This window comes from Mobula hypostoma, chromosome 24 (genome assembly GCF_963921235.1).
Source record: "Mobula hypostoma chromosome 24, sMobHyp1.1, whole genome shotgun sequence".
Taxonomy (NCBI): domain Eukaryota; kingdom Metazoa; phylum Chordata; class Chondrichthyes; order Myliobatiformes; family Myliobatidae; genus Mobula; species Mobula hypostoma.
This window is the reverse complement of record NC_086120.1, coordinates 9,598,866-9,625,007: the sequence shown is the minus strand read 5'-3', so window position 1 is coordinate 9,625,007 and position 26,142 is coordinate 9,598,866. Positions and strand designations below refer to the sequence as shown.

Sequence of the window (26,142 nt, the reverse complement as noted above, 5' to 3'; positions counted from 1 at the left end):
ATACATTGAGGTCAAATGAGGAGTATTTCAGAGATTTTTGTAAAAAAAAATCCACTAGATTGAGATTAATTCATTTATCACATGTGCATGGAAACCTTCAGTGAACTGCTCCATTTGTGTTCACAACCAAGTCAACCTAAGGAACTGCTGGGAGTCCCCCAGAAGTGTCACCACACAATCCAGCACCACATACCGTACAGTGCAAAAGTCTTAGGCACCCTAGATTTTTTGTATAGTTTCTGATGGTATGGCCTCCATCAGAGCCCTCATCTCACTCAGCATCATCTGGGATTACCTGGAGAGACGGAAGCCAGCGGGACAGCCAAAGTCTGCAGAAGAACTGTGACAAGTTCTCCAAGATGCTTGCAACAACCTAGCAGCTGATTTTCTTATAAAACTGCACAACAGTCTACCTAAGAGGATTGATGCAGTTTTAAAAGCAAAGGATCACCACACACCAAATATGAATTTGGTTTAGTTTTTTTAAACTGTTTACAGCTCTTTATAGTGATTTTTTTCATATTCAGAAAATTCTCATTTCAATATTTTTGAAAGCATTTTCATTTCACATTAGGTAGATATATTAAAAAAAATTATATGTGCCTAAGACTTCTGCAGAGTACTGTAGCATACCGACAATGTTTAGCTGAACAGCAAAAACAACAGAACATTAGCAAAGCAAGCTCCTTTCCTCCCTCCATCCCCTGCACCCGCCCACCCACTCACACACAGGCTTCTAACCTCCAGTTGCTGGCCCAAACTCACAGACATTGGGCCTCCAACTTCCATAAATGCCAGCCATTGGGCCTTGACATCTAGACTTGCCGACTTTGGTCTTTGACCTTCGGTAGTGATCTCAGGACTCACCAACCATGGGACTTTGAACTCCAGACCCCATATGGACTTCCGACCCCGGGACTCATTGATCTGGGGATTCACTGGCCCTCGTGTCTACTGCCTGCATGGACCTCTAATCCTGGAGCTTGCTGATCTGGGGGTGGGGGGAACTTGTGGACATGGGCCACCACCTCTCTTCTACCTTGGTTATTGATCATGGGGATCACTGTCCTTCTGCTCTGGAGCGCTCTGACCACTGGCTCCTGCTCCTGACTTCTAACTCCCTGGGATGCCCCTAAAAAGCAACTAACTGAGGCACAGCCTTGATGGACGTTGCTGCTCTGTGCCATCTTGACCAGATGAGTAGGATTAAAAGAAATCATTGAAGAAAAGAACGTGTTTAGTGACTCAGGATAAAATTAGGAACTTTTCGATTTACCAGTCCCTAAAGATCATTTCAAAGAAAATCTCCCAATATATTTTAAGGAGTCTACAAAATAATATTTTCATTTTACTTGTGTGTGCATCTATCAGTTACTTTTTAGTGTTGATTTAAATATACAAGTTGGAGGTAGATATGTTTTTGAAATATCAGGGCTATAGGGAGTTGCACAGAAGAGGAGTCCTGGCTGGCTTAATCAGCCACGCTCATACTGAAAGGCGGGGCAGGTTTGAAAGCCTGCTAATCTCCTCCTGCTCCTATTTTTCTTGTGTTCTTGTGGAATTTTCTGTAGAAGCCTCATGCGGTGGTAATGCGATTTCAAACCTCATAGGTGGACTGCCTAGATCTCAAGAAACGAACACCTTAGCTGCTCATGAGCAATGTGTGACTGGACTAATTAAAGGGACAGCACTGCAGAATTGACTGTTTCAGAACAAGTTAGAATAACCAAGCAGCAAATGGAAGTACTTTTCCTTGTGAAATGTTGTTCTACTAAGGGAAAACTGGGGCAGCTGTTACTGTCCCCTTCCATAGTCATTTGGCTCAAAGCTGTGAATTCTTAGTCCAGTGATACAGATTCAATATGTCAAACTGATGATGTCACATCATCACCCTTGAACACTCTTCCATTCTCTTTAGGTTTACATTTTCCTGCTTACTCACGGTACATTAAAAAGTAAATTAAGCTCAGTAAATCTGTACAACTGTCTTGCCTTGCCCTGTTCAATCTTGGAGGTAGCTTGTGGATAAGGATCACAAACAAGAGAAAATCTGCAGATGCCGGAAATCTGAGCAGCGCACTCATAATGCTGGAGAAACTCGGCCGGCCAGGCAGCATCTGTGGAAAAAGCATGTTTCAGCCCAAAACGTTGACTCTGTTGTTTTCCATAGACGCTGCATGGCCAGCTGAGTTCCTCCAGCATTTTGTGCGTGTTGTTTAAATAAAGAACACACTTGTGTGTCGTGTTTCAGTGTAACTAAGAAGAAGCCGCATTGCCCATAAGCCAGTGTAGTTACGGTGTAGATACAGTCATAAATAATGGGGCTTGGGTGTATTTGAGAGAAGCAGGGTTTACTTTTTGTTTATTGGAGCATGTTGAGCTTCGTACAGAGTTCATGGCAAGGATGAAAAATGTGATTAACAGGTACTAAGGAAGTGTGTATGTTTAACAATCACATCCTTGCATCCTTGATGTTCCCATGTTGCCTGACAAAATCAGCTTCCATTGCCTTGATTGGAAAGTGCTTGCTTGGTTGATTTTGTTTCAGCCAGTTTGACCACCGAAGTGTGACACCAAGTGGGGTGTGCAGCATTCTTACCCAAACCCAGTAACTTTGGTACAAATCAAACCTTTGATCCATTGCTGCTGTGAATCTGTTTTATTGCATCTTTGGCCCAGGAAAGAAGCCTGCTGAAACATCTTCCTTCTTGGATTCTCTCAGGCAACCAAAGACAGATCCTTCACAGTTCATCCAACAAGAAGGAACAAATGAGGTTAAGCAACACATATAAAAAATGCTGGTGAATGCAGCAGGCCGATGTTTCTACAGGGCCTGATGGTCTGCATCCCAGGGTACTTAAGGAGGTGGCTGTAGAAATCGTGGATGCATTGGTAATCATTTTCCAATGTTCTATAGATTCAGGATCAGTTCCTGCGGATTGGAGGGTTGCTAATTTTATCCCACTTTTTAAGAAAGGAGGGAGAGAGAAAACAGGCAAAAACAGGCAGTTAGTCTGACATCAGTGGTGGGGAAGATGCTGGAGTCAATTATAAAAGATGAAATAGTGGCATATTTAGATAGCAGTAGCAGGATAGGTCCAAGTCAGCATGAATTTACGAAGGGGAAATCATGCTTGACTAATCTGGAATTTTTTGAGGATGTAACTATGAAAATGGACATGGGAAAGCCAGTGGATGTAGTGTACCTGGACTTTCAGGAAGCCTTTGATAAGGCTCCACATAGGAGGTTAGTGGACAAAATTAGAGCTCATGGTATTGGGGGAAGGGTACTGACATGGATAGAAAATTGGTTGGCAGACAGGAAACAAAGAGTAGGGATTAACGGGTCCTTTTCAGAATGGCAGGCAGTGAGTAGTGGGGTACCGCAAAGCTCGGTGCTGGGACCGTAGCTATTTACAATATACGTTAATGATTTAGATGAAGGGATTAAAAGTAACATTAGCAAATTTGCAGATGACACAAAGCGGGTGACAGTGTGAAATGTGAGAAGGATGTTTTGAGAATGCAGGGTGACTTGGACAGGTTGGGTAAGTGGGCAGATGCATGGCAGATGCAGTTTAATGTGGATAAATGTGAGGTTATCCACTTTGGTAGCAAGAACAGGAAGGCAGATTACTATCTGAATGGTGTCAAGTTAGGAAACGGGGAAGTACAATGAGATCTGGGTGTCCTTGTTCATCAGTCACTGAAAGTAAGCAGACAGGTACAGCAGGCAGTGAAGAAAGCTAATGGCATGTTGGCCTTCATAACAAGGGGAGTTGAGTATAGGAGCAAAGAGGTCCTTCTGTAGTTTACAAGGCCCTGGTGAGACCCCACCTGGAGTATTGTGTGCAGTTTTGGTCTCCAAATTTGAGGAAGGACATTCTTGCTATTGAGGGAGTACAGCGTAGGTTCACGAGGTTAATTCCAGGGACGGCGGGAATGTCATATGTTGAAAGATTGGAGCGACTGGGCTTGTATACACTGGAATTTAGAAGGATGAGAGGGGATCTGACTGAAACATATAAGATTATTAAGGGATTGGACACGCTAGAGGCAGGAAACATGTTCCCGATGTTGGGTGAGTCCAGAAGCAGAGGCCACAGTTTAAGAATAAGGGGTAGGCCATTTAGAACGGAGTTAACCAAAAACTTTTTCACACAGAGGATTATGGATTTGTGGAATGCTCTGCCTCAGAAGGCAGTGGAGGCCAATTCTCTGGATGCTTTCAAGAAAGAGTTAGATAGCGCTCTTAATGATAGCAGAGTCAAGGGATATGGGGAGAAGGCAGGAACAGGGTACTGATTGTGGATGATCAGCCATGATCACAGTGAATGGCTGTGCTGGCTTGAAGGGCCGAATGGCCTACTTCTGCACCTACTGTCTATTGTTTCGGGCCTGACGAAGGGTCTCGGTCCGAAACGTCAACTGTACCTCTTCCTATAGATGCTGCCTGGCCTGCTGCGTTCACCAGCAGTTTTTATGTGTGTTGCTTGAAATTCCAGCATCTGCAGATTTCCTTGTGTTTGCGTTTTTAAATATAGGTTAAGACTGTTTTTAAACCAACAAAGGAAAAACTTTGCTTTAACCTTCCCTGGAGAGTAAACTTCAGACAGCTACAATGAGCATTATTCTGCTTATTCTGCTTTAGTGCACCACAGTTTGGGTTATTGAGAGACCCTGATAAAAACATGGGAATAAGCCCCACGCAAGGCTTATCCCCATGCAAGGTTTATTGAGAAAGTAAGGAAGCGTGGGATCCAAGGGGACATTGCTTTGTGGATCCAGAACTGGCTTGCTCACAGAAGGCAAAGAGTGGTTGTAGACGGGTCATATTCTGCATGGGGGTCGGTCACCAGTGGTGTGCCTCGGGGATCTGTTCTGGGGCCCCTACTCTTCATGATTTTTATAAATGACCTGGATGAGGAAGTGGGGGGATGGGTTAGTAAGTTTGCTGATGACACAAAGGTTGGAGGTGTTGTGATTAGTGTGGAGGGCTGTCAGAGGTTACAGTGGGACATTGATAGGATGAAAAACTGGGCTGAGAAGTGGCAGTTGGAGTTCAACCCAGATAAGTGTGAAGTGGTTCATTTTGGTAGGTCAAATATGATGGCAGAATATAGTATTATTGTTAAGACTCTTGGCAGTGTGGAGGATCAGAGGGGTCTTGGGGTCTGAGTCCATAGGACGCTCAAAGCAGCAGCGCAGGTTGACTCTGTGGTTAAGAAGGCATACGGTGTATTGGCCTTCATCAATCGTGGAATTGAATTTAGGAGCCAAGAGGTAATGTTGCAGCTATACAGAACCCTGGTCAGACCCCACTTGGAGTACTGTGTTCAGTTCTGGTCACCTCACTACAGGAAGGATGTGGAAACCATAGAAAGGGTGCAGAGGAGATTTACAAGGATGTTGCCTGGATTGGGGAGCATGTCTTATGATAATAGGTTGAGTGAACTCGGCCTTTTCTCCTTGGAACGACAGAGGATGAGAGGTGGCCTGATAGAGGTGTATAAGATGATGAGAGGCATTGATCGTGTTGATAGAGGCTTTTTCCCAGGGCTGAAATGGTTGCCACAAGAGGACACAGGTTTAAGGTGCTGGGGAGTAGGTACAGAGGAGATGTCAGGGGTGAGTTTTTTACTCAGAGAGTGGTGAGTGCGTGGAATGGGCTGCCGGAAACGGTGGTGAAGTTTTTTGGATATGAAAGAGTTTTTTAAGAGACTTTTGGATAGGTACATGGAGCTTAGAAAAATTTAGAGGGCTATAGGTAAGCCTAGTAATTTCTAAGGTAAGGACATGTTCGGCACAACTTTGTGGGCTGAATGGCCTGTGTTGTGCTGTAGGTTTTCTATGTTTCTATGTTTCTAAATTCATCTTCCTTTCAGATAGAATTACACAGAATGAATATTCAAAGGCTATCGATTGTCCACTTAAGAGTGGCAAGAGTTACTGCGAAATAAAGGATTTTTATCTTCCAACACCAAGGAATTTACGACTTTTGATTCTCTGAAAACCGCATGCCTCTAGTGCCGATTATGAAACCATAGCATTTGATTTGCTCAATTCTCAGATTGTTCTTAAATCAAATCAAAGTGTTTATATTTATTGGATTCTTCAATAAAAGCAGTGCTGAAGGATTTGGAATCATGACAGTTCATTGCCTGACTCATCATTGGCCACACAGTTATTTGGACCCTAGACTTTGAACTTGACAGCTGTACCTGCAGTTCTTGCGAATTCAAGAGAATTAGGAACCATGCCAAACATACCAGAAAACCCAGGCTGATTGGACCGATACCAATTGTGATGGGAGCACTTCAACCTTGTTCCACGTAGTTTGCTGAGACTCAGGTTTCTATTTCTGGGAGGTATGCAATGAAGTGAAGCGAGAGCAGATTCATACCACGGGTGTTGGGTGAGCCACGTCCTCAGTAAATGAATGATACATCAGAGAGGAGTTGTCCTTTGAAGGAAGAGCCAGCACGTTGCTGAGAGTGTGAGTGGTAGCTCCTCTGCAGAACAATCCTTGGAGTGGGTCCAGTGAATGACATGCCATTTACCCTGCAGACAGCTGGTTCACTTAAACAGCAGCCCTTCCATCTTGCACAGGCACGTGAGAAAGAACATCTCTTAGACAGCTGAGTACTTGCACACTTCCAGCATTCCCTGCCTGTACTTCAGATTTCCAGAATTATTTAGTGTACCTTTCTGACTGATAATGAGGTGATATTGAAGTCTATGTGGAAAGATTGACTGGCTGAAGTTTGTTGTTTACCAAAGGTGGAGGGTTACCTGATGCAGGCGGTTAGTTGTATGAAGGAAGCTGATGGAGCTGTTATAGACACCACATTCCCACTCAAAGGAACGTCCAAACTGTGAATCAAGAGCAGCCAATAATAGACATGGGCACAGTGACAGGTCTTTTGGCCCGGTGACCATTGATGATCAGTGTGCACAAGGTGGTTGTCCATCGTGTCCGACCATGATGGGAAACCTGTGTGGGAGAGTGCAAAAGTCATTGCACTGGGGCAGTTCCATTCTCAACCTCGGAAGTCCAGGTCCAGTGGTATGAACAAGCATCACAAACCAGCGTCTTCCTTGGTTGTAGTGGATGACCATGATGTCTTCTCTGCCTTGTCGTGCCCTTCCCTCTTCATGCCGAACTGCCTTCCCGGCCATTGGATCTCACTGTAGATCTCATCTGCCCAGTCTGCCAGAGCTGACTTTTCATGATAGGATGGGCTTGTCCCTATCTCGCCGGGCTATGAGGCTGCTGGCCACCCTCACCTGGTTTAGCCCCCTTGTTGAAGCGGTGTACGGGGGTGTGGCCACTACTTGGAGCCACAGTTGAGAGCTGAGTGTCCGGTGGGGACCAAAGGAGAGTGGGCTGTCCCAGACTGGGCATGACAAGCCCCTTCACGAGAGGTACTGCCCCTCCCTGGACACCCCATACACCCCTATCAATTTGCACTAATTATACAATAATTCCTTTTTTTTAAATCTCCCCCACATTTTCATCAGCTGACCCCAGATTCTACATACACACCAGGGGCAACTTACAGTGGCCAACTAGCCTATCAGGCTGCACGTCTTTGTGATGTGGGAAGAATCTGCAGCACCTGGAGGAAACCCAAGTGGTTGTGAGAACAGACAGCACCCGACACCAGGACTGAACCCGGGTCTCGAGCACTGTGAGGCAGTGGCTCTGCTGGCGGGCAGCTAATTACCGATCAATCTGAGCAGAAATTCAGGAGAAAGTTCAGTCTGGTGGAAAGTGGTTAGAATGTGGAACTGGCTGCGATATGGAGAAGTTGGGACAGGCAGCATCAGTTTCAGTGGAAGCCAGACAGGAAGAGAACATTACAGTCAACACCAATCCACCTCAGGGATGCGTGCGTAGCCCACTGCTCTACTCTCTCTACGCATATGACTGTGCGACTAAGCACTGCTAAAATGCCATTTATAAATTCACAGATGAAGCTATTATCGTGATGGTGACGATGAGGAGTGCAGGAGTGAAATAGATCGGCTGGCTGAGCTGTGTTTCAGCAACAATCTCACATTCAACGTCAGCAAGGAATTGGTTGTGGACTTCTGACAGGGGAAGTTGGGTGAACACACACCAGTCTACATTGGGGTGTCAGTGGTGTAAAGGGTCAGCTGCTTTATGTTCCAGGGAGACAACATCCCCAAGGATCTCCCCAGATCCAATACATTGAGGCAGTCACAAAGAAGGAATGTCAGTGGCTGTTTATCATTACAAGTTTGTGGAGATTCTGTATGTAACCAAAGAGTCTTGCAAACTTCTAGTAAGTATGGTAAAGAGCATTCTGACTGGTTACGTCAGAGCCCGGACTCACTGGGATCAATGAGGGATGCTCAACAGCTGTGGCAAGGCTTGAATGCTATCATCTCCGACGAAGTAAAACCAAATGACATATGTGACAACAAGGTTTCACTCCCAGATGAGCTCAATCTCTTTTATGCTCAGCAAAACATGAAGGCTTCTTTGTGAACTCCCACAGTCCCGGACGACCCTGCGATTTCAGTCTCTGAGGCCGACATGAGAGCATCTGTCAGGTGGGCGAGCTTACGGAAAGCTTCTGGCCCGGTCGAGTTACCGAAGACCCGTGCTGATCAACAGGCTGAAGTGTTCACTGATGTCGTTAACCACCTACTTCAGCAGTCTGGGGTACCCATCTGCTTCAAGCAGGTTTCAGTGATACTGGTGCCCAAGAAGAAGGGATAACCTACCTCAGTGACTATTGTCCAGTAGCACTCACATCCACTGTGATGAAATGCTTTGAGAGGTTGGGGGTGAAAGTGAACTCCTGTCTAAAGAATGACCTGGATTGTCTCCCGTTTGCCTACCGTCACAACATGTCAACAGCAGATGCCCTCTCGTTGGCTCTTCACTCAGCCCTGGAACAGATGGATAAAGAAGATGCATACATCAGGATGTTCTTCATTGACTACAGCTCTGCATTCAGTACTATCATCCCCTCAAAATTAATCAATGAATTCCAAGACTTAGGTATCAATGCCTCTTTGTACAACACACATCAAAGTTGCTGGTGAACGCAGCAGGCCAGGCAGCATCTCTAGGAAGAGGTACAGTCGACGTTTCGGGCCGAGACCCTTCGGGAGGACTAACTGAAAGAAGAGCTAGTAAGAGATTCGGAAGTGGGAGGGGGAGGGCCAAGGATCTTGGCCCAAAAACGTGACCTATTTAATCTTTTGCATTGATGCTCCCTGGCTGCTGAGATCGTCCAGAATTTTGTGTGGTTGCTTTAGATTTCCAGCATCTGCAGATTTTCGCATGGAGGTACAGGAGCCTGAAGACCCACACTCAATGATTCAGGAGCAGCTGCCCCTCTGCCATCAGATTTCCGAATGGTCCATGATCTCATTGTTCTTTATTTCCACTGTGCATCTATTTTGTAATTTATAATAATTTTATGTCTTTGCACCATACCTCTGCCGCAGAACAACAAATTCTCATCATATAAAGCGATGACAATAAATCTGATTCTGAAAAGTTTAAAACTTCAAAGTAAATTCAGTTTCAAAGTACATATGTCACCATTAACAAACCTGAGATTCATTTTCTTGTGGGCATACTCAACGAATCCAGAGAATAATAATCATTACAGAATCATTGAAAGACTGAACCAATTTGGGTGCTCAACCAGTGTGCAAAATCCACCAAACTGTTCAAGTACAAAAAGAAAGAGATAACGGTAACAAACAAATAAACAATAAATATTGAGATGACGAGTCCTTGAAAGAGAGTCCTTTTGCTATGGGAACGTTTCAATGATAGGACAAGTGAAGTAACCCCCTTTGTTTCAAGAGCCTGATGGTTGAGGGGTAATTACTGTTCCTGAACATGATGGTGTGAGCCCTGAGGCTCCTGTACCACCTTTCTGATGGCAGCAATGAAAAGAGAACATGCCCTGGGTGGTGGGGATCTTCCCTGGAGCAGCGTTTCATGCAAATGTGCTCAATGGTGGGGAGGGCTTTTCCCGTGATGGACTGGGACGTATCAGATGAATTGGAATGAGTTCCTCTTAAGCACAGACACTGTTGGTTTGCAGACATGAGGGAATCTTGCAGATGCTGGAAATCTAAAGCAACACACACAAAATGCTGGAGGAACTCAGACAGCATCTGTGGAAAAGAGTAAGCAGTCAATGTTTCAGGCTTGCTGAAGTCTCCAGCATTTCGTGTGTGTTGCACAGATGGTCTGTTTCTGCTCTGTAAGTTCTTTGTAAAACTTTGATTGGATCGGATGGAGAATGAAATGGTGATGATTCTGGTCTTCTGCCATAAATCGCATCTTCACCACAATTCCTTTGCTACTCTTCTGTTTCTGCCTGGCCCCTTCACGTTGCAGTGTTTGTTCTGACGCTTTGTCCCAGAGGTCTTGGTGGGTAATTTTGGACTGCAATTCTGTACAGAGCGTAGAAATATGAAATTCACAGAGGCCCCATCAACATTATGTCTCTACTTGCTTTCTTCTCCAGCAATTCAGAACAAACCACCCTACAGTGCTCATCTGCCAGCTCTCTTGTTTTTTGTTTCAATAACTTATTCATTTTCCTCTTGAAAAACGCTTTCTCAAACACTTCCAGTGGAAAAGCATTAGATGCTTCAATAGGCCAGTTTAAATTAAACTCTCTCTTCACTCTCTTAAGTGACAAGTTTAAATTAATGACTTGACACTGATTGCCAAGATAAGGGATTTATCTTCCCAGCTCACTCATTTAAAACTTTAAAAAAAAACAAAGAATTTGATTAAGTCCAAATTAGGGAAGGAAACAATTTAATTTTTCATTGCCAACTTTATAAATGCTGGATGTAAATGCACTTTACAACCAATTAATTATTCTGTGTTTGCCATGGTAAACGTTGCAAATAAGTTAAACGTTTCATGTAGAGCAAGATCCAGCAGACAACCACAGGTAAATGATCGCATGATGTATTTCAGTGATGTTGGCTAGTACTTTGCAATTGTAAGCAGAGAGAAAATCCTGGTCCAGTGGAAAGAGATTCCAGAATTCGTCCCTCATGGTATTATATTTTGTATTGATGTCATGAATATATACTGGAAAGGCTGTATGGTTATGGCATTCTTCAGTTTTGAATTTCCAAATCATCAAAGAACTATTAAGCAACTTATTATTAAGGGACAGTTAGAAACATAATGACTTAGGAACAGCGGAAGGTTATCTGTTCTTTGGAGCCTGCTCAAACATTTATTAAGAGCCTGCCTGATCTACCTCAGCTTCATTTTCCTGCACTAACCTGGGATCCCTTCATATCCAGAATTCTATCTATCATTGTAATGCCCTCGACAGACCCCCAGGGCAGAGGATTCCAAAGATTCATCACCCTGCAGTTGAAACCAGTGTCCCCTCATCCCCCTCTAAACGGCCAACCCCGTACTCTGAGATGTGCCCCGTAGGTTTAGATGAAACATCCTTCCACATCCAGGGAAATAATTGAGTAAACAAAAGAACACGTGAGTTCATTTTCTCTCTTCTGAAATTTTATCACCTGCATTTGTTGCTTGAGATTAGCTGACTCAGGACTGGTCAGTAAGTTGTGCTTCCGCTCAATTCCACACTGATAGCACTTTAACTGAGCATTGTGTTTCATTTTATGCTTACGTTTATAATAACATTTTATGTTATACATATTAAAATGCATTTAGGGTTGATTGAGCAACAATTAAGTTCTAGTTGGCAGAGAGAGCAGCAGAAGAGGACACATAATTGTGTCCAATGTTTCTCCATCTCCATTTACAGTATTATCACAGAATCTTTTCCTCAGAGGTTAAAAATCTCCAGTGGAAAGCTGTTGTTTGACTGAATCAAACTACTTGGGGATCTAACCTGGAATCTTTGGAGAGTGGAAATGAGTTGATATTTAGGTCGCTGGCCCTTCAGAATTTCTTCTAGAGCTGCAACAATCTGCCCACTGAGGATTCTGATGGTACTTTATTGACCTGAGGCATTAGCTCTCTTTCTCTCCTCTTGTCACAGACACTGCCTGACCTGCTGAAATTTACACCATTTTCTGTTTTATTTCATTTTCATGGCTGTGAGCTCACTCTTGTGAAATTCATTTCTACTGTTACTTGCCGACTTTTATTGTTTGCACGATTTGTGATTTTTTCCCCTGCATATTGGGTGTTTGACAGTCTTTTTAAATGGGTTCTATTGGATTCCTTTGTTTTGTGGCTGCCAGAAGGGAGACAAATCTCAAGGCTGTATATTGTATACATACTTTGATAATAAATGTACTTAAGACTTTTTATTTCGCTTTTAGTATTTTGCTTTTCGGTGGAATCATTTATTCCTGTGGCTGTTACAAATCTTTACTTGACCGGTTTAACCTTTGTGGCTGTAATAAATAAATATAATGCGATTACCTCCTCCCCTTGTTTTCTCTGAATTTGAGGCATTGAGAGTATCTGCCCAAAAAAAAAAATCACTACTCATCTTTATCGACAAAGGAATTTTCTAGTGATAAAATGTTCAACCGTAATGCAGAGAAAAGAATTTAGAAAGAGCTCAGTAATTACCTTCAGGGACACTGCTATTTACGTACATGGCTATCAATTCAGTTGGGTACTTAGAACCGAAACAGAACTAGCCTCTCATTGCGCTCCCCTCCTCCGCCCCATTCATTCATCTATCTCTGTTCTATCTCCCCCACTTAGCCTCCTCTTTATCTGCATCCCTTCCCCTGATTCTTCTACCTATCATTTCAGTTCTGAGTTGCGTAATTTGGAGCCACTACCGTTAAGCTGAGCCTGAAGTTTGCACAGCAGGGGAGGACGTTGTTGGAAATCTGCAGCTATTTCAATGGGTTCATTGGAGATTCTAGACCAGGATTTCCAAAACTCTATGTCCCTGACTGCTTCTGCATCAGTTGCAATCACTTAATATTGAACCTTCCTTTGTTCTTCGATCACAGATCAGCCAGGAGCTGATTGAATGAAATTGAGTCAGCTGATACTGATTTCAAAAGGCCATAAGACACGGGAGCAGAACTAGGCAATTCGATCCACAGACAGACAGACAGGCAATTCGATCCATCGTGTCTGCTCTGTCATTCCATCATGGCTGATTTATTTTCTCCCTCAAGTCGATTCTCCTGCCTTCTTCCCATAATCTTTGAAATCCTTATGAACCAAGAACCTATTAACCTCCACTTTAAATAGTCCCAATGACTTGGCATCCACAGCCGCCTGTGCCAATAAATTAGAAACATAGGACATAGAAACATAGATAATCTACAGCACAATACAGACCCTTCAGCCCACAATGCTGTGCTGAACATGTACTTACTTTAGAAATTACCTAGGGTTACCCATAACCCTCTTTTTCTAAACTCCATGTACCTATCCAGGAGTCTCTTAAAATACCCTATCGTATCCACCTCCGCCACTGTCGCCGGCAGCCTATTCCATGCACTCACCACTCTCTGCATAAAAAAACCTACCCCTGACATTTCCTCTGTAGCTACTTCCAAGCATCTTAAAACTGTGTCCTCTCGTCTTAGCCATTTCAGCCCTGGGAAAAGCCTCTGACTGTCCACATGATCAATGCCTCTCCTCACCTTGTACACCTCTATCAGGTCACCTTTCATCCTCATTTGTTCCAAGGAGAAAAGGCCGAGTTCACTCAACCTATTCTCATAAGCCATGCTCCCCATTCCAGGCAACATCCTTGTAAATCTCCTCTGCACCCTTTCTATAGTTTCTACATCCTTCCTGGTAGTGAGGTGACCAAAACTGAGCACAGTACTCCAAGTGGGGTCTGACCAAGGTCCTATATAGCTGCAACATTACCTCTCAGCTCTTAAACTCAATCCCACGATTGATGAAGGCCAATACACCGTATGCTTTCTTAACTACAGAGTCAAACTGTGCAGCAACTTTGAGTGTCCTATGGACTCGGACCCCAAGATCCCTCTGATTCTCCACACTGCCAAGAGTCTTACCATTAATACTACATTCTGCCATCACATTTGACCTACCAAAATGCACCACTTCACACTTATCTGGGTTGAACTCCATCTGCCACTTCTCAGCCCAGAGGCTGTGCACTCTAATCCTAGACACCCTTGCTATGGGAAACATCCTCTGCATATCCACTCTATATAGGCCAGGGGTTCCCAACCTTCTTCGTGCCATGGACCCTTACCATTAACCAAGGTGTCTGTCAACCCCAGGTTGGGAACCCCAGATCTAAGCTTTTCAATATTCAGTATGTTTCAATGAGATCTCCTTCTCATTCTTCTAAACCCCAGCAGTACATTCCCAGAGCCATCGAACATTCCTCATATATTAACCCTTATCTTCCTGTAATCATTCACATGAACCTGCTCTGCACCTTTTCCAATGCAAACTTGGCCTCAAAGCTATCAATTCTGTCATCCAAATCATAGACATGGAATGTGAAACGAACCTTTAGTTACCGGCAGCCAACCAGAAAAGGTTCCCTTTATTCCACTCTTTGCCTCCTGCCAGCCTTCTATATATGTTAGTATCTGTCCTGTGATACCATGGGCTCTTATCTTGTTTAGCTGCCTCATGTGCGCACTTTGTCAAAAGCTTTCTGAAAATCCAAGTAAACAATATTTTCTGACTCTCTTTTGTCTATCCTGCTTGTTATTTCCTCAAAGTATTCCAGCAGGTTTTTCAGACAAGATTTGGCTTTAAGAAACCACACTGACTTCAGCCTATTTTATCATGTGCCTTGAAGTACCCTAAAACCTCATCCTTAATAATAGACTCAAACATCATACCAATAACTAACTGACATATAATTTCCTTTCTTTTGCCTCTGTCCCTTCTTGAACCGTGGAGGGACATTTGTGATTTTCCATTCCTCTGGAATTGTTCCAGAATCTAGTGTTTCTTGAAAGGTCATTACCATTGCCTCCACAATCTCTTCAGCTACCACTTCTAGAGTCCTGGGGTGTAGTCCATCTCGTCTAGGTGACTTACCTACCTTCAGACTTTTCAGTTTCTCAAGACCCCTTCTTAGTAATAGCAACTACACTCACTTCTGCCCCTTGACACTCGAATTCCTGGCATACTGCTAGTGTGTCCACAATGAAAATTGATGCAAAATACTTATTATGTTCTTGTATCATTTCTTTGTTCCCAATTACTACCTCACCAGTGTCATTTTCCAGCCATCAGATATCTACACTCACCTCTCTTTTACTCTTTTTGATTGTGAGAGTAAGCATTCGGCACGGACTAGAAGGGCCGAGATGGCCTGTTTCCGCGCTGTAATTGTTATATCTTAAAAATCTATTGATATCATCTTTAATATAATTGGCTAGCTTACCTTAATATTTAATCTTTTCTCTCATTGATTTTTTAGTTGTCTTCTGTTGGTTTTTAAAACCTTTCCATTCCTCTACATTAGAACTATTTTTGCTGTGTTTTATGCCCTCTCTTTTCAGTCCATCAGTTTCAGATGATTAATCTACCTTCAGATCTTTCAGCTTCCCGAGTACCTTCTTAGTAATAGCGACTACACTGACTTCCGCCTCCTGACTCTCAAATGTCTGGTTCGATGCTGGTGTCTTCCACAGTGAAGAATGAGACAAGATACTTACTCAGTTCATCCACCAATTCTTTGTTCCCCGTCATTACCCCTTCCAGTGTCATTTTCCAGTAATCCAATATCTACTTTCCATAAGACATAGGAGCAGAATTAGGCCATTTGGCCCATCAAGTCTGCTCTGCCATTCAATCATGGCTGTCTTTTTCTCCCCCTCCTCAGCCCCATTCCCCGGCCTCCTTCCCGTAACCTTTGATGCCATGTTCAATCAAGAACCTGTCAATCTCTGCCTTAAATACACCCAACGACATGACCTTCACAACTGCCTGTGGTAACAAATTCCACAAATTCACCACCCTCTGGCTGAAGAAATTTCTCCACATCTCTTTTTTAAATGGACACCCTCTATCCTGAAGCTATGCCCGCTTGTCCTAGTCCCCCCACTATGGGAAACATCTTTTCCATATCTACGCTGTCTAGGCCTTTCAATATTCAAAAGGTTTCAATGAGATCCCCCTCTCATCCTTCTAAGTTCCAGCAAGTGCAGACCCACAGCCATCAAACATTCCTTGTATGATAACCCTTTCATTCCCAGAATCATCCTTGTGAATGTCCTCTGGACCCTCTCCAATGCCAACACATCTTTTCTTGGATGAGGAACCCAAATTATTAACATTACTCAAGGTGAGGCCTCACCAGTGCCTTATGAAGATTCAGCATCACATCCCTGGCTCCTGTATCAAGACCTCTTGAAATGAATGGTAACATTGCATTTGGCTTCCTCACCACTGACTCATTCTGCAAGTTAACCATTACGGTATTCTGCACAAGCACTGCCAAGTCCCTTTGCATCTCAGATTTTTATATTTTCTCCCTGCTTTAGAAAATAGTCCACACATTTAATCCTACTACCAAAGTGCATGGCCATACATTTTCCAACATTGTATTTCATTTGCCACTTTCTTGCCCATTGTCCTAAACCGTCTAAGTCCTTCAGTGATCTTCCCGTTTCCTCAACGCTACCTGTCCCTCCACCAATCTTCGTATCATCTGCAAACTTGGTAACAAAGCCAACTATTCCATCAGCTAAATCGTTGATATACAGCATAAAGAGAAATGGTCCCAACACCGATCCCTGTGGAGCACCACTAGTCACAGGCAGCCAACCAGACAGGTTCCCACTCACTGCCTCCTGCCAATCAGCCAATGCTATAACCATGTTAGTAATTTTCCTGTAATACCATGGGCTCTTAACTTGGTAAGCAGCCTCATGTGGAATCTTGTCAAAGGCCTTCTGAAAGTCCAAATATACAACATCCACTGCATCCCCTTTATCTATCTTACTTGGAGTCTCCTCAATGAATTCCAACAGGTTCTTCAGGCAAGATTTTCCCTGAAGGAAACCATGCTGACTTTGTCCTATCTTGTCCTGTGCCACCAAATACTCCATAACCTCATCCTCAACTTTTGCCGCCTTTTTACTTATTTTCCAGTGGTCTTGCCTCTCTTTGGCTCTTTATGCAGCATATCTGAAAAAAAACTTTTGATATCCTGTTTTATGTTAGTGGCTGGCATACTTTTATATTTAATCTTTTCTCTTTTTTGTTGTTTAGTTGCCTTTTGTTGGTTTTTAACATCTTCCCAATCCTTTACCTTCCCACTATTTTTTCTATATTGTATGCCCACTCTTTTATGCTGTCTTTGATTTCTCTCGTTAGCCATGGTTTCCTCATCCTCCTTCTAGAATACTGTTTCTTTGTCATGAACTGATCCTGTGTCTTTCAGATTGCTGCCTGAAATTCTAGACTTTGCTGCTCTGCCATCATCCCTGCTTGTGCACCTTCCAATCAACTTTGGCTTATAGTTCCCTTTACTCCACTGTAATACCAATACATCCGATTTTACCTTCTCCCTCTCAAACTGCGGGATGAATTCTATCATGTTTTGATCACTGCCTCTTTAAGGGTTCCTTTATCTTAAGCTCCTCAATCAAATCTGGTTCATAACACAACACCCAATCCAGAATTGCCTTTTCCTTAGTAGGCTCAACCAGACGCTGCTCTAAAAAGCCATCTTGCAGGCCTGCTACAAATTCATTCTCTTGGGATACAGCACCAACCTGATTTTCACAATCTACTTGAATATTGAAATTGCCCCATGACCATCATACTACTACTACTACGTTGACTCAGGCCTAGGGGGCCGGCGTCGGGCACGATGACGGACTCTCCACTTCTCCCTCTCCCTCATCAGTGTGTTCAGTTCATCTACATTAGCCGCGCCGCTGTCTTCTAGGAGCGTGTTGACCATAGTCTTGGGAGGGCGCCCAGGGTTCATCATAACATTGCACTTTTTACATGCCTTTTCTATCTCCCATTGCATTTTGTACCCCACATCCTGTTTGGAGGCCTGTATATAACTCCCATCAAGGTCCTTTTACCCTTGCAGTTTCTTAACTCTAATCACAGGGATTCTATATCTTCTGATCCTATGTCATTTCTTCTAAGGATTTGATTTCATTTTTTACCAACAGAACCACCTTGGTCCTGCTGTCCACCAGCAGTCTTTTCTACCTTCGGCAGTGATCTTCTTTCAATCACAGCTCAGTGATGTCATACCGTACAAGTTCTAACTGCACTACAAGATCGTCCAGTTTATTTTGTTTACTGCATGCATTCAAATTTAACAACTTCTGCCCTGTGTTCACCACCCTTTTCCATTTTGTCTCCATGTTGTCTGAAGTTAAACTCTTATCCCATTCTCAACTTTTTGTCTTATTCTTTATTTTGGAGACTTCCATAACCTCTCCTGAATTGTCCTTCCCTTTTCCTTTTTCCATACATTTCCAAGCTGTTGAACCCAGCCCATTATTTATCTACAGCCCTAGTTATGCAATTGGCCAAGACCCTCCCTGGTCCCAGCATGGTTCAAATGTAACCTGTCCCATCTGAACAGCTCGTACTCTGCTGGTGCTTCAAATCCAAACCCACTTCTCCCACAGCAATATTTTTATCCAGAGCTTAATACACGTATTTTCCTGGACAATATGCAGTGGTGTAACACAAGTCTGAGAAAGGCCGTGGCTGTATGTTTGAATATTACAATGGACGTTGTGTCAATACAAACATAGGCTTCATTTAAACAAGTCATTCAATGAGACCTTACTGAGTTGCGACCAAACCCTTTATACTTGTTTTTGCCCTATATTATCTGATTAACCTCTGTTAACCAAATGACGTAATGAACTAATTCGATACAATTTATGGATAAGCTTCCAAAGTTCACTGCACGTAACACATGGAAGATATTCCGGATATCACTCCCGAATGATCTGGTTCTAATTTTTGTTCTCCTTGATTCTCAATTGCCATTCCAGCAGAAACAATTTTATCTCTATTTACTCTCTACACTCCCAATGATGCCTAGACATTGTGTCTATGAATTTTGACAAGAAGCAGGTGAAAGTAGAGGTGATTATTGTACAATACTAGATGTTGGGAAAGGCTTTTCATTGCAAAACATTTTGCAATTCTTTGCTAACATATAAGGCCATCCTCTGGTTATGAACACCCAATTTATGGACACATCCTACCTTCAAATAAGCCTCCATAATATTATTCAGTTCAAAAGTCTGGTGTAGGTACTTATATTTGTTCCTATGATTGGCAGAACTACTTTACCTGCTCTCTCCTCTTTTAGTAGTAGTTCTTTCTTATGTCTTTTTTTGATACCATGCTTTACAATACCATGAATGATAGTTTCCATATCGAGTCATTCTTGTGTGTTTTCTGACTTAAGGATAAAATCAACTTATGGATGTCTGTAAAAATGGAACCTTCTTGTTACCTTGTTACCTTCTTGTTAATTTAGATTTGACGTTGAAGTGTAAGGAACCCCAACATATGAAGAACCAGAGAAATCAGAAAGCCCCCAGATGCGAATGTTAGATTCTTAACTCAGCTGATTTCAACTAGAAGTGGTTGTCGACACTGAGATAAATTTTCCTGGTCTCAATAACTGATGTTTCCTGTGACAATATGCAACCGTGGACAATGCTGTGTGAAGGGAGGATAATTCTATTCCCCAAGGTTCTTGATAGACAACTGATACTCATTGGTTAGATTAACAATTGGATTGTAGCTGGTCATTGGGCACATAGATTTGGGGGAACCGTAACACAGTCTGAACAAATGACCTGGAAAGGTAAAGAAGCTAAACAATTAGAGGAACAAAACAGCAGAACGACAGATGAATTCAGTGGTTCATGCAGCATCTGTGGGTCAAAAAGTGTAAGATGATCTGTTGGGTCGAGACCTTCCTTTCACCAGATCAATTTGGTCCCTGCAGAATGGTGTCCTCTACCTTGTTAGAACCAAGTATAGACTGTTTTGCGGAGCGCCTGCTCTCTACCCGTAACAGCCTTTCAAACTTCTGTCACGTATGATTTTAACTCGCCTTCCCACTCCCACACCGACCAATCTGTCCTTGGCTTTCTCTATTGCTCTGGAGAGGCCAACCACAAATTAGAATAACAACTTCTTGTGTCCTGCTTGGGTAATTTGGTATTAACCTTGTATTTTTCAATTTGAGGCAACCCACGCCTCCTGTGCTGTCCTCCCACTCACACTCATCCATCCACCTGGTTTTCTACTCCCTTCATTACTTTGTCCACATCTCTCCCTCCTGCCCACCCCCACACCATTTGCCCATCATACCCTCTGCATCAGCTTGCATTTCCTATCTATCAGCCTCTATCTCGACCCATCTCTTACCACTATGTGTAGCAATCTTTCCTCGTGCCTCTCGGTCCTGATGCAGGGTCCCGATCCAAACATCGACTTACACCTTTTGCCTCCACAGATCCAGCTTGACCAGCTGAGTTCTTCCAGCATTCTGATCCTTGTTCCCACGGCTGCCATCTCTTTTTGTCCTCACACCATGTCTAAACATATTTAGGACTGATCTTGAAAGTTCTGTGGCCAACCAGATAAACTTACCCAGGTTTATTTTTTTCCAGGTTGAAGTGATGGAATTTAGAAAACTCTCTCGGCCTTCCTGAAGACCGCAGGATGCAAGCAGGATTTGCAGGCCAACAAACATTTAACTGTTGCTAAGTGGCCAGGATGTGGCCTCCTATTTTTCGCAACTTGAGTGGTGATGCCAAAATACACCAACACAGGGTGGTTCTTTTCTGTACTGAGTAGGTGAGAACATGGCAAATAATTGTGATCCTATCCCATCTCTTGATGATGTCTTTAACATTTTGTCCCAAGTTCCAGAGGAGAGGCTGCTCAGCCTGTGGTACAAGTTTAATCCTGACAACTCAAACACGTGCAACGTGCATTGTCTCCTCTATAGCATCATTTCATTTACCCTGAGAAAGAACGAGGAAGCTGAGAAAGCAGTGAGGTCTCAGTTAAACGAGAAATCAACAGACAGATCTGCGATGTACATTTACAACAGAATTCACGGTTTGGTTGATGCTCCAGATGGAGAGAAGAAACCACCGCCGAGTGCAGATCTTTCTGCGGAAGACAGAAGTTTTCTTGCAGACCTGGCTTTGATGTTTGTCATGCTCGAGGAGGAAAAGCTATGCAGTCCCCCTGTCAGGAATCGAGCGTGTCAGGCTGCTGTCAATGCTTTCAAGTCCAGTAGGCAGGACTGCAGCCTAGAACTTCAGGAACTTGTTGAAAAATTTAGGTTGCGGTTTGATTTTGAAGCCGAGGCTGAAACTGTTGGAATATCTGCACTGAAGTCAATCCAAGAGTATAACCACAGCAAAATAACAACTACGGCATTCAAAACTAGTCCAATACCTATCCCGAGTCAAGCAATGGTTAATGTATACAGTACTTCAGAAATGACCCTACCAAGCCATTTTGAAATTAGTGCGTCTTTAACAGCATCGTTCACTACTGAGGTCCGTCCAAATGATTTAGAATCATCGGCAGCAATTCCTGAACCCGGTACTATCAGTTCTGGCAATATGATCACTGTGGGCTCAAATAACGGTAATATTCCATCTTCTGACAATTGTTCCAGAAAGGGGGAGGTGGCCCACAGCAGTGGGGGTCAGCAACAAGGTGAACAGGACCCTGTCTCACTTTGTTCAGCTGAGGTTTCATCAGGAGATAAAGTGAATGAACTGGGTCCATCTGAATGTACTGGTATAAATTGCAGTGACCAGATAGTCACTTCCAAGTTCAAAATGTCACAGGTCTGGAACAAAGAAACTGGAAGTTGTACCAATTCTCAGGAAATGACCAAATCAAAACCAAAGGTCCAGTCCAATGTTTCTGATGACCCTTCTGATAAATCTACTCCTTCTGAGGCAATGGAGGAGAACTTCAAAGACGCATTCTACCCTTTCGTTATCTTGCATGTCCCGGAGGATGCGGAGATTGCGGAACATGTGCGGGATAGACTGGAATCTTTGGGGGTAAAAGGCACAACAATTGACGATATCTCTGTCCCAGGACAGTCCCAAATAAAGTGCATTGAAGATGCAGTTAACAACTCTGCCTTCACAATCCTTCTGCTCACCAAGAATTTCAATACACAATGGGCTGACTACGAGACCAATATTACTCTAATGGATTCAATCAATAACGAGCACAAGAACAACACAGTTGTTCCACTGCTACCAAAGAAGAACCCCTTACAACAAGACAAGATTCCTTTCGCACTTAGTGCTACTGTGAGTTTGAAAGAGAATTCTAGGCACTTTGAAAAGCAGGTGAAAAGTATTTTTACAAAAGAAGCACTTGACAGACACAGAAGAGGCTGGCTTCAGCGACAAACACAAAAGGAGATTAAATCAAAAACCAATCAAATTAAAAAAGACATTCAGGTGGCCCAGGAGACTCGATCAAATCAAATGAAATGTATGCATTTTTGGAATCAGCTGGTTGAAATGCAAAAAAATTGTCAGTTTTTCCCGCCAATATCTCTACCCCAACCAGGGAATGTCCAAGATCTGCCCATGTTAAATCCACCTCTGTACCCCAACGTCACAACACTACCGCCTTCCTTTAATCCTTCCGTCCCACCAATGTCACAGATCCTGCCCTGCAGCAACCCAACCACACCTAGCAATAGCCAAAGAGGTCAGAATATAAGTCTGGAGACTCCGGGTCAAGGTACAAACATCATCCAGATTCAGAACGCCAGAAACGTCCAGATAGGAGACTACAATCAGATGACAGTAACAGAATGCACAGCGATCAGTGGAAACAGTGATGATGAGGACGACGAGGAAGAGGATGGTAACCACAGCAGACATGTTTAAGTCTTATTTTTGTTAAAGACATTTTCTTCAAATAATGTACAAAGTATAGGTTTTCTTTATTCGTGGTGAATGATGTACAGGACATTGAAATACTTTGTCTTACCTGAAGTTTGTATTACTTTTCTTCCGTAGAATGTCAAACCATTCCAGATCTGTGTTTTCTATTTGTTGCAAATTGATAAAGCCCTGATTCTCCAGTCACAGGGAGCCTTTGGCAGAAATGCCACAGTTTGCCTCAGCTGAAGCAGACCCTGCTCCTGAGTGCCACTGGTGACTCTTGTCCATCGGGGAAGACTGAAACGTGGCAGGCAGCAATGCCAAGCAGGAAACGTCTTCCTATAAATCTCGTTGGTGTAAATCTGCTCCCTGCTCCCTGCAGTAGTCAGATGCTCATTGTTTAAGCTCACCTGTGCTTAGTGGTATTTGCTTTAACCCAAGCAACAATCACACAGATGCACAGAAGGACAGGGTAAAGTGAAGTTCTATTTTAAGATTTTTAATTTAAGATGTAATCGGTACTTATTTTTGATTTGGTTCCAAATGAATTCTAGCAAATAAAAATGAATCCTTGCTCTTTATTACTCGCTGACCCGTACCTTGGGTGACAAATTTCTCAAGTTAGCAAATTTCACGACACATGCCAGTGATAATAAAACTGATTCTGAAATCTGCCTTTTACACTTTAACACGGTTGATACTCACTACCATCTCAAATGGAAGAAAAATGAGAGAAAGAGGTTCAGTGTGATCAGGGCAGAGAGACGGAAGAGAGGGCTTAAACTGGGGCACAAAGAGGTGACAGAATAAGAGATCTGTGGGAGAAAAATGAATGGGGATTGAACCGGGGTACAGATAGTTTTGAGGTTCTGTACACTGACTTCCACAGCCCAGCAGATTATACTTGTTGCCATTTATTTATTATTATAACCCCGGCCCCATCCCCAACCACCATCCATTTCTCCTAGGCTCTCCATTTGTGGGGTACCTTCCATTCAGAAAAAAATCTTCCCTAAAAAAGAAAAGGTTTCGTTTTTAATTATCCCCTTGCCCACCAACCCTCGCTCCATTCCTTCCCCCCCCACCTTCCCAATCCAGAACCAAAACATGGACTGTCCATTTTCCTCCATAGTTGATCCCGACCTGCTGAGTTCCTCTAGCTCCTTTGTGCGTTGTTTTAGTTTTAATAATATTTGAAGGGTCCTTGAGCGTCAGCTTTGCCTTTCCCAGCTTACTTGCCACATTAATTACCTTACAGTTCCTACCTTGTGGCCGAACATTACCCAGTCTGAACCATGTTTCCTATATTTCCTGCTTGAAGAAGCAATAGATGCAGTGTGTTAGAACAAGAGCAGATGAGAGAGAAAAAATAGGAGAATGGATTTGAGGGACTAGAGGGAATAGTGGCTACATGGAAGAATGGAGGTGTGTAAAGAGAATCGGGAGGGGGAGAGTGTGAGACTGTGAATTCTGATAGTTATTTTCATCATTTTGTTTCTCTGCTGGTTCCATTTTGGGACTATTGCAGCTTTAATTTGATTTTAGGAATTAGATATTTAAAATAATTCACACTATCTTTAGTTTTCATTGGCTCTTTATCCAGTAAAGCAGCAGAACCATTACTACATACAAAGTTACTTTGCATTCTGAATAAAACTGAGGGCTAAAAGCTGGCACGGTTAATTCTTCACACTTTGTGGAAAGTGAATTATAGACTTTATAGTGGTACACTGGGTCAAGAAAACATTTGGTAAGCCATCCCCACCCAGGGAATTTTTTCCTCAGTGCCTGCCCTATGTATGAGCAGGAGATCTTGGCAAAATAACGATAAATCTCTTCCATGGAGAACCTCACAGCTGAGGCGACACTGGGGAGACCTGCTGACTGCACAAGAACAACCTAGGAGTGAGGTTGATTTGTTTCTGTGCAAGAAGGTGAAGGTGTAAAATGGGAAGAGAAATAAGAGGAAATGTTTCATCTTAAATCTGGCTTGCAAATTTATCCAGATTTCATCTGGCTAGATGTCATAGAGTCTTGAGGTATGAAACAGACTTGTCAGCCCACTGTTTCCATGCCAATCGTCAAGTATCCATTTATACTGTAGCCCATTTACCAAAGTCAAAGTATATTTATTATCAAGAGTACTACCTTAAGATTCATTTTTTGCAGGCATTTACAATAAATTAAGGAAATACAATATAATTAATGAAAACTCTACATAAGCAAAGACTGATAAACAACCAATGTGCAAAGGAAGACGAATTGTACAAGTAAAAGTAAATAAATAATGCTGAGGATATGAGTTGTAGAATCCTTGAAAGTGAGTCTGCAGGTTGTGGAGTCAATACTGAGTTGTAGTGAGTGAAGTTATCCCCACCGGTTCAGGAGGCTGATGGTTGTAGGGTAATAGGTGTCACTGAACCTGGTGGTGTGGGACCCAAGGCCCCTGTACCTCCTGCCCAGTGGTAATAGTGGCCTGGATGGTGTGGGTCTTTGAGGATGGATGCTGCTTTCTTCTTGCAGCATTCCATGTAAATGTTTTCAGTGGTGGAATGGCTTTGCCTGTGATGAACTGGGCCGTATCCACCACTTTCTGTAGACTTTTCCAATGGTGTTTCCGTACCATGCCGTGATGAAAGTGTTTGGGATGCTCTCCACTGTGGACCTATAGATGTTTGTCAGTTTTAGCTGACATGCCAAAATCACACAAACTTCTAAGAAAGTAGAGGTGCTGTTGTGCTAGCACTTTCTGGAATGATAATGCTAAGGAATTTAATGTGCCTCTGGTTGAATTCTTCTGTCAACAACTATAACCAACACCAGTGTACAAAATACAAACTCTGCAAATAAACAAAATTACTGAGAACTTGAGTTGTAAAGAGTCATTAAAAGTGAGTCTGTGGGTCGTAGAAACAGTTCAGAGTAGTGGTGAATGAAGTTAGGTCTTTATTCTTTGGAGCGTAGACGGTTGAGGGGGGACTTGATAGAGGTGTTTAAAATTATGAGGGGGATTGATAGAGTTGACGTGGATAGGCTTTTTCCATTGAGAATGGGGGAGATTCAAACAAGAGGTCATGAGTTGAGAGTTAAAGGGCAAAAGTTTAGCGGTAACGTGAGGGGGAACTTCCTTACTCAGAGAGTGGTAGCTGTGTGGAACGAGCTTCCAGCAGAACTGGTTGAGGCAGGTTCGATGTTGTCGTTTAAAGTTAAATTGGATAGATATATGGACAGGAAAGGAATGGAGGGTTATGGGCTGAGTGCAGGTCT

The 26,142-nt window shown here is 43.1% G+C and overlaps 1 protein-coding gene across 1 annotated transcript in view; it reads left to right on the top strand.

The window, feature by feature from the left end:
* Nucleotides 1–25,733, top strand: part of ticam1 (TIR domain containing adaptor molecule 1) — a 28,834-nt gene extending 3,101 nt beyond the window's left edge. The window contains exon 2 of the mRNA XM_063032227.1: nucleotides 20,608–25,733. Within this exon, the coding sequence (XP_062888297.1) occupies nucleotides 20,803–22,878 (2,076 nt within the window). The 5' untranslated portion in view covers nucleotides 20,608–20,802 and the 3' untranslated portion in view covers nucleotides 22,879–25,733. The remainder of the gene's footprint in view (nucleotides 1–20,607) is intronic.
* The last annotated feature ends 409 nt before the right edge of the window (nucleotides 25,734–26,142 follow it).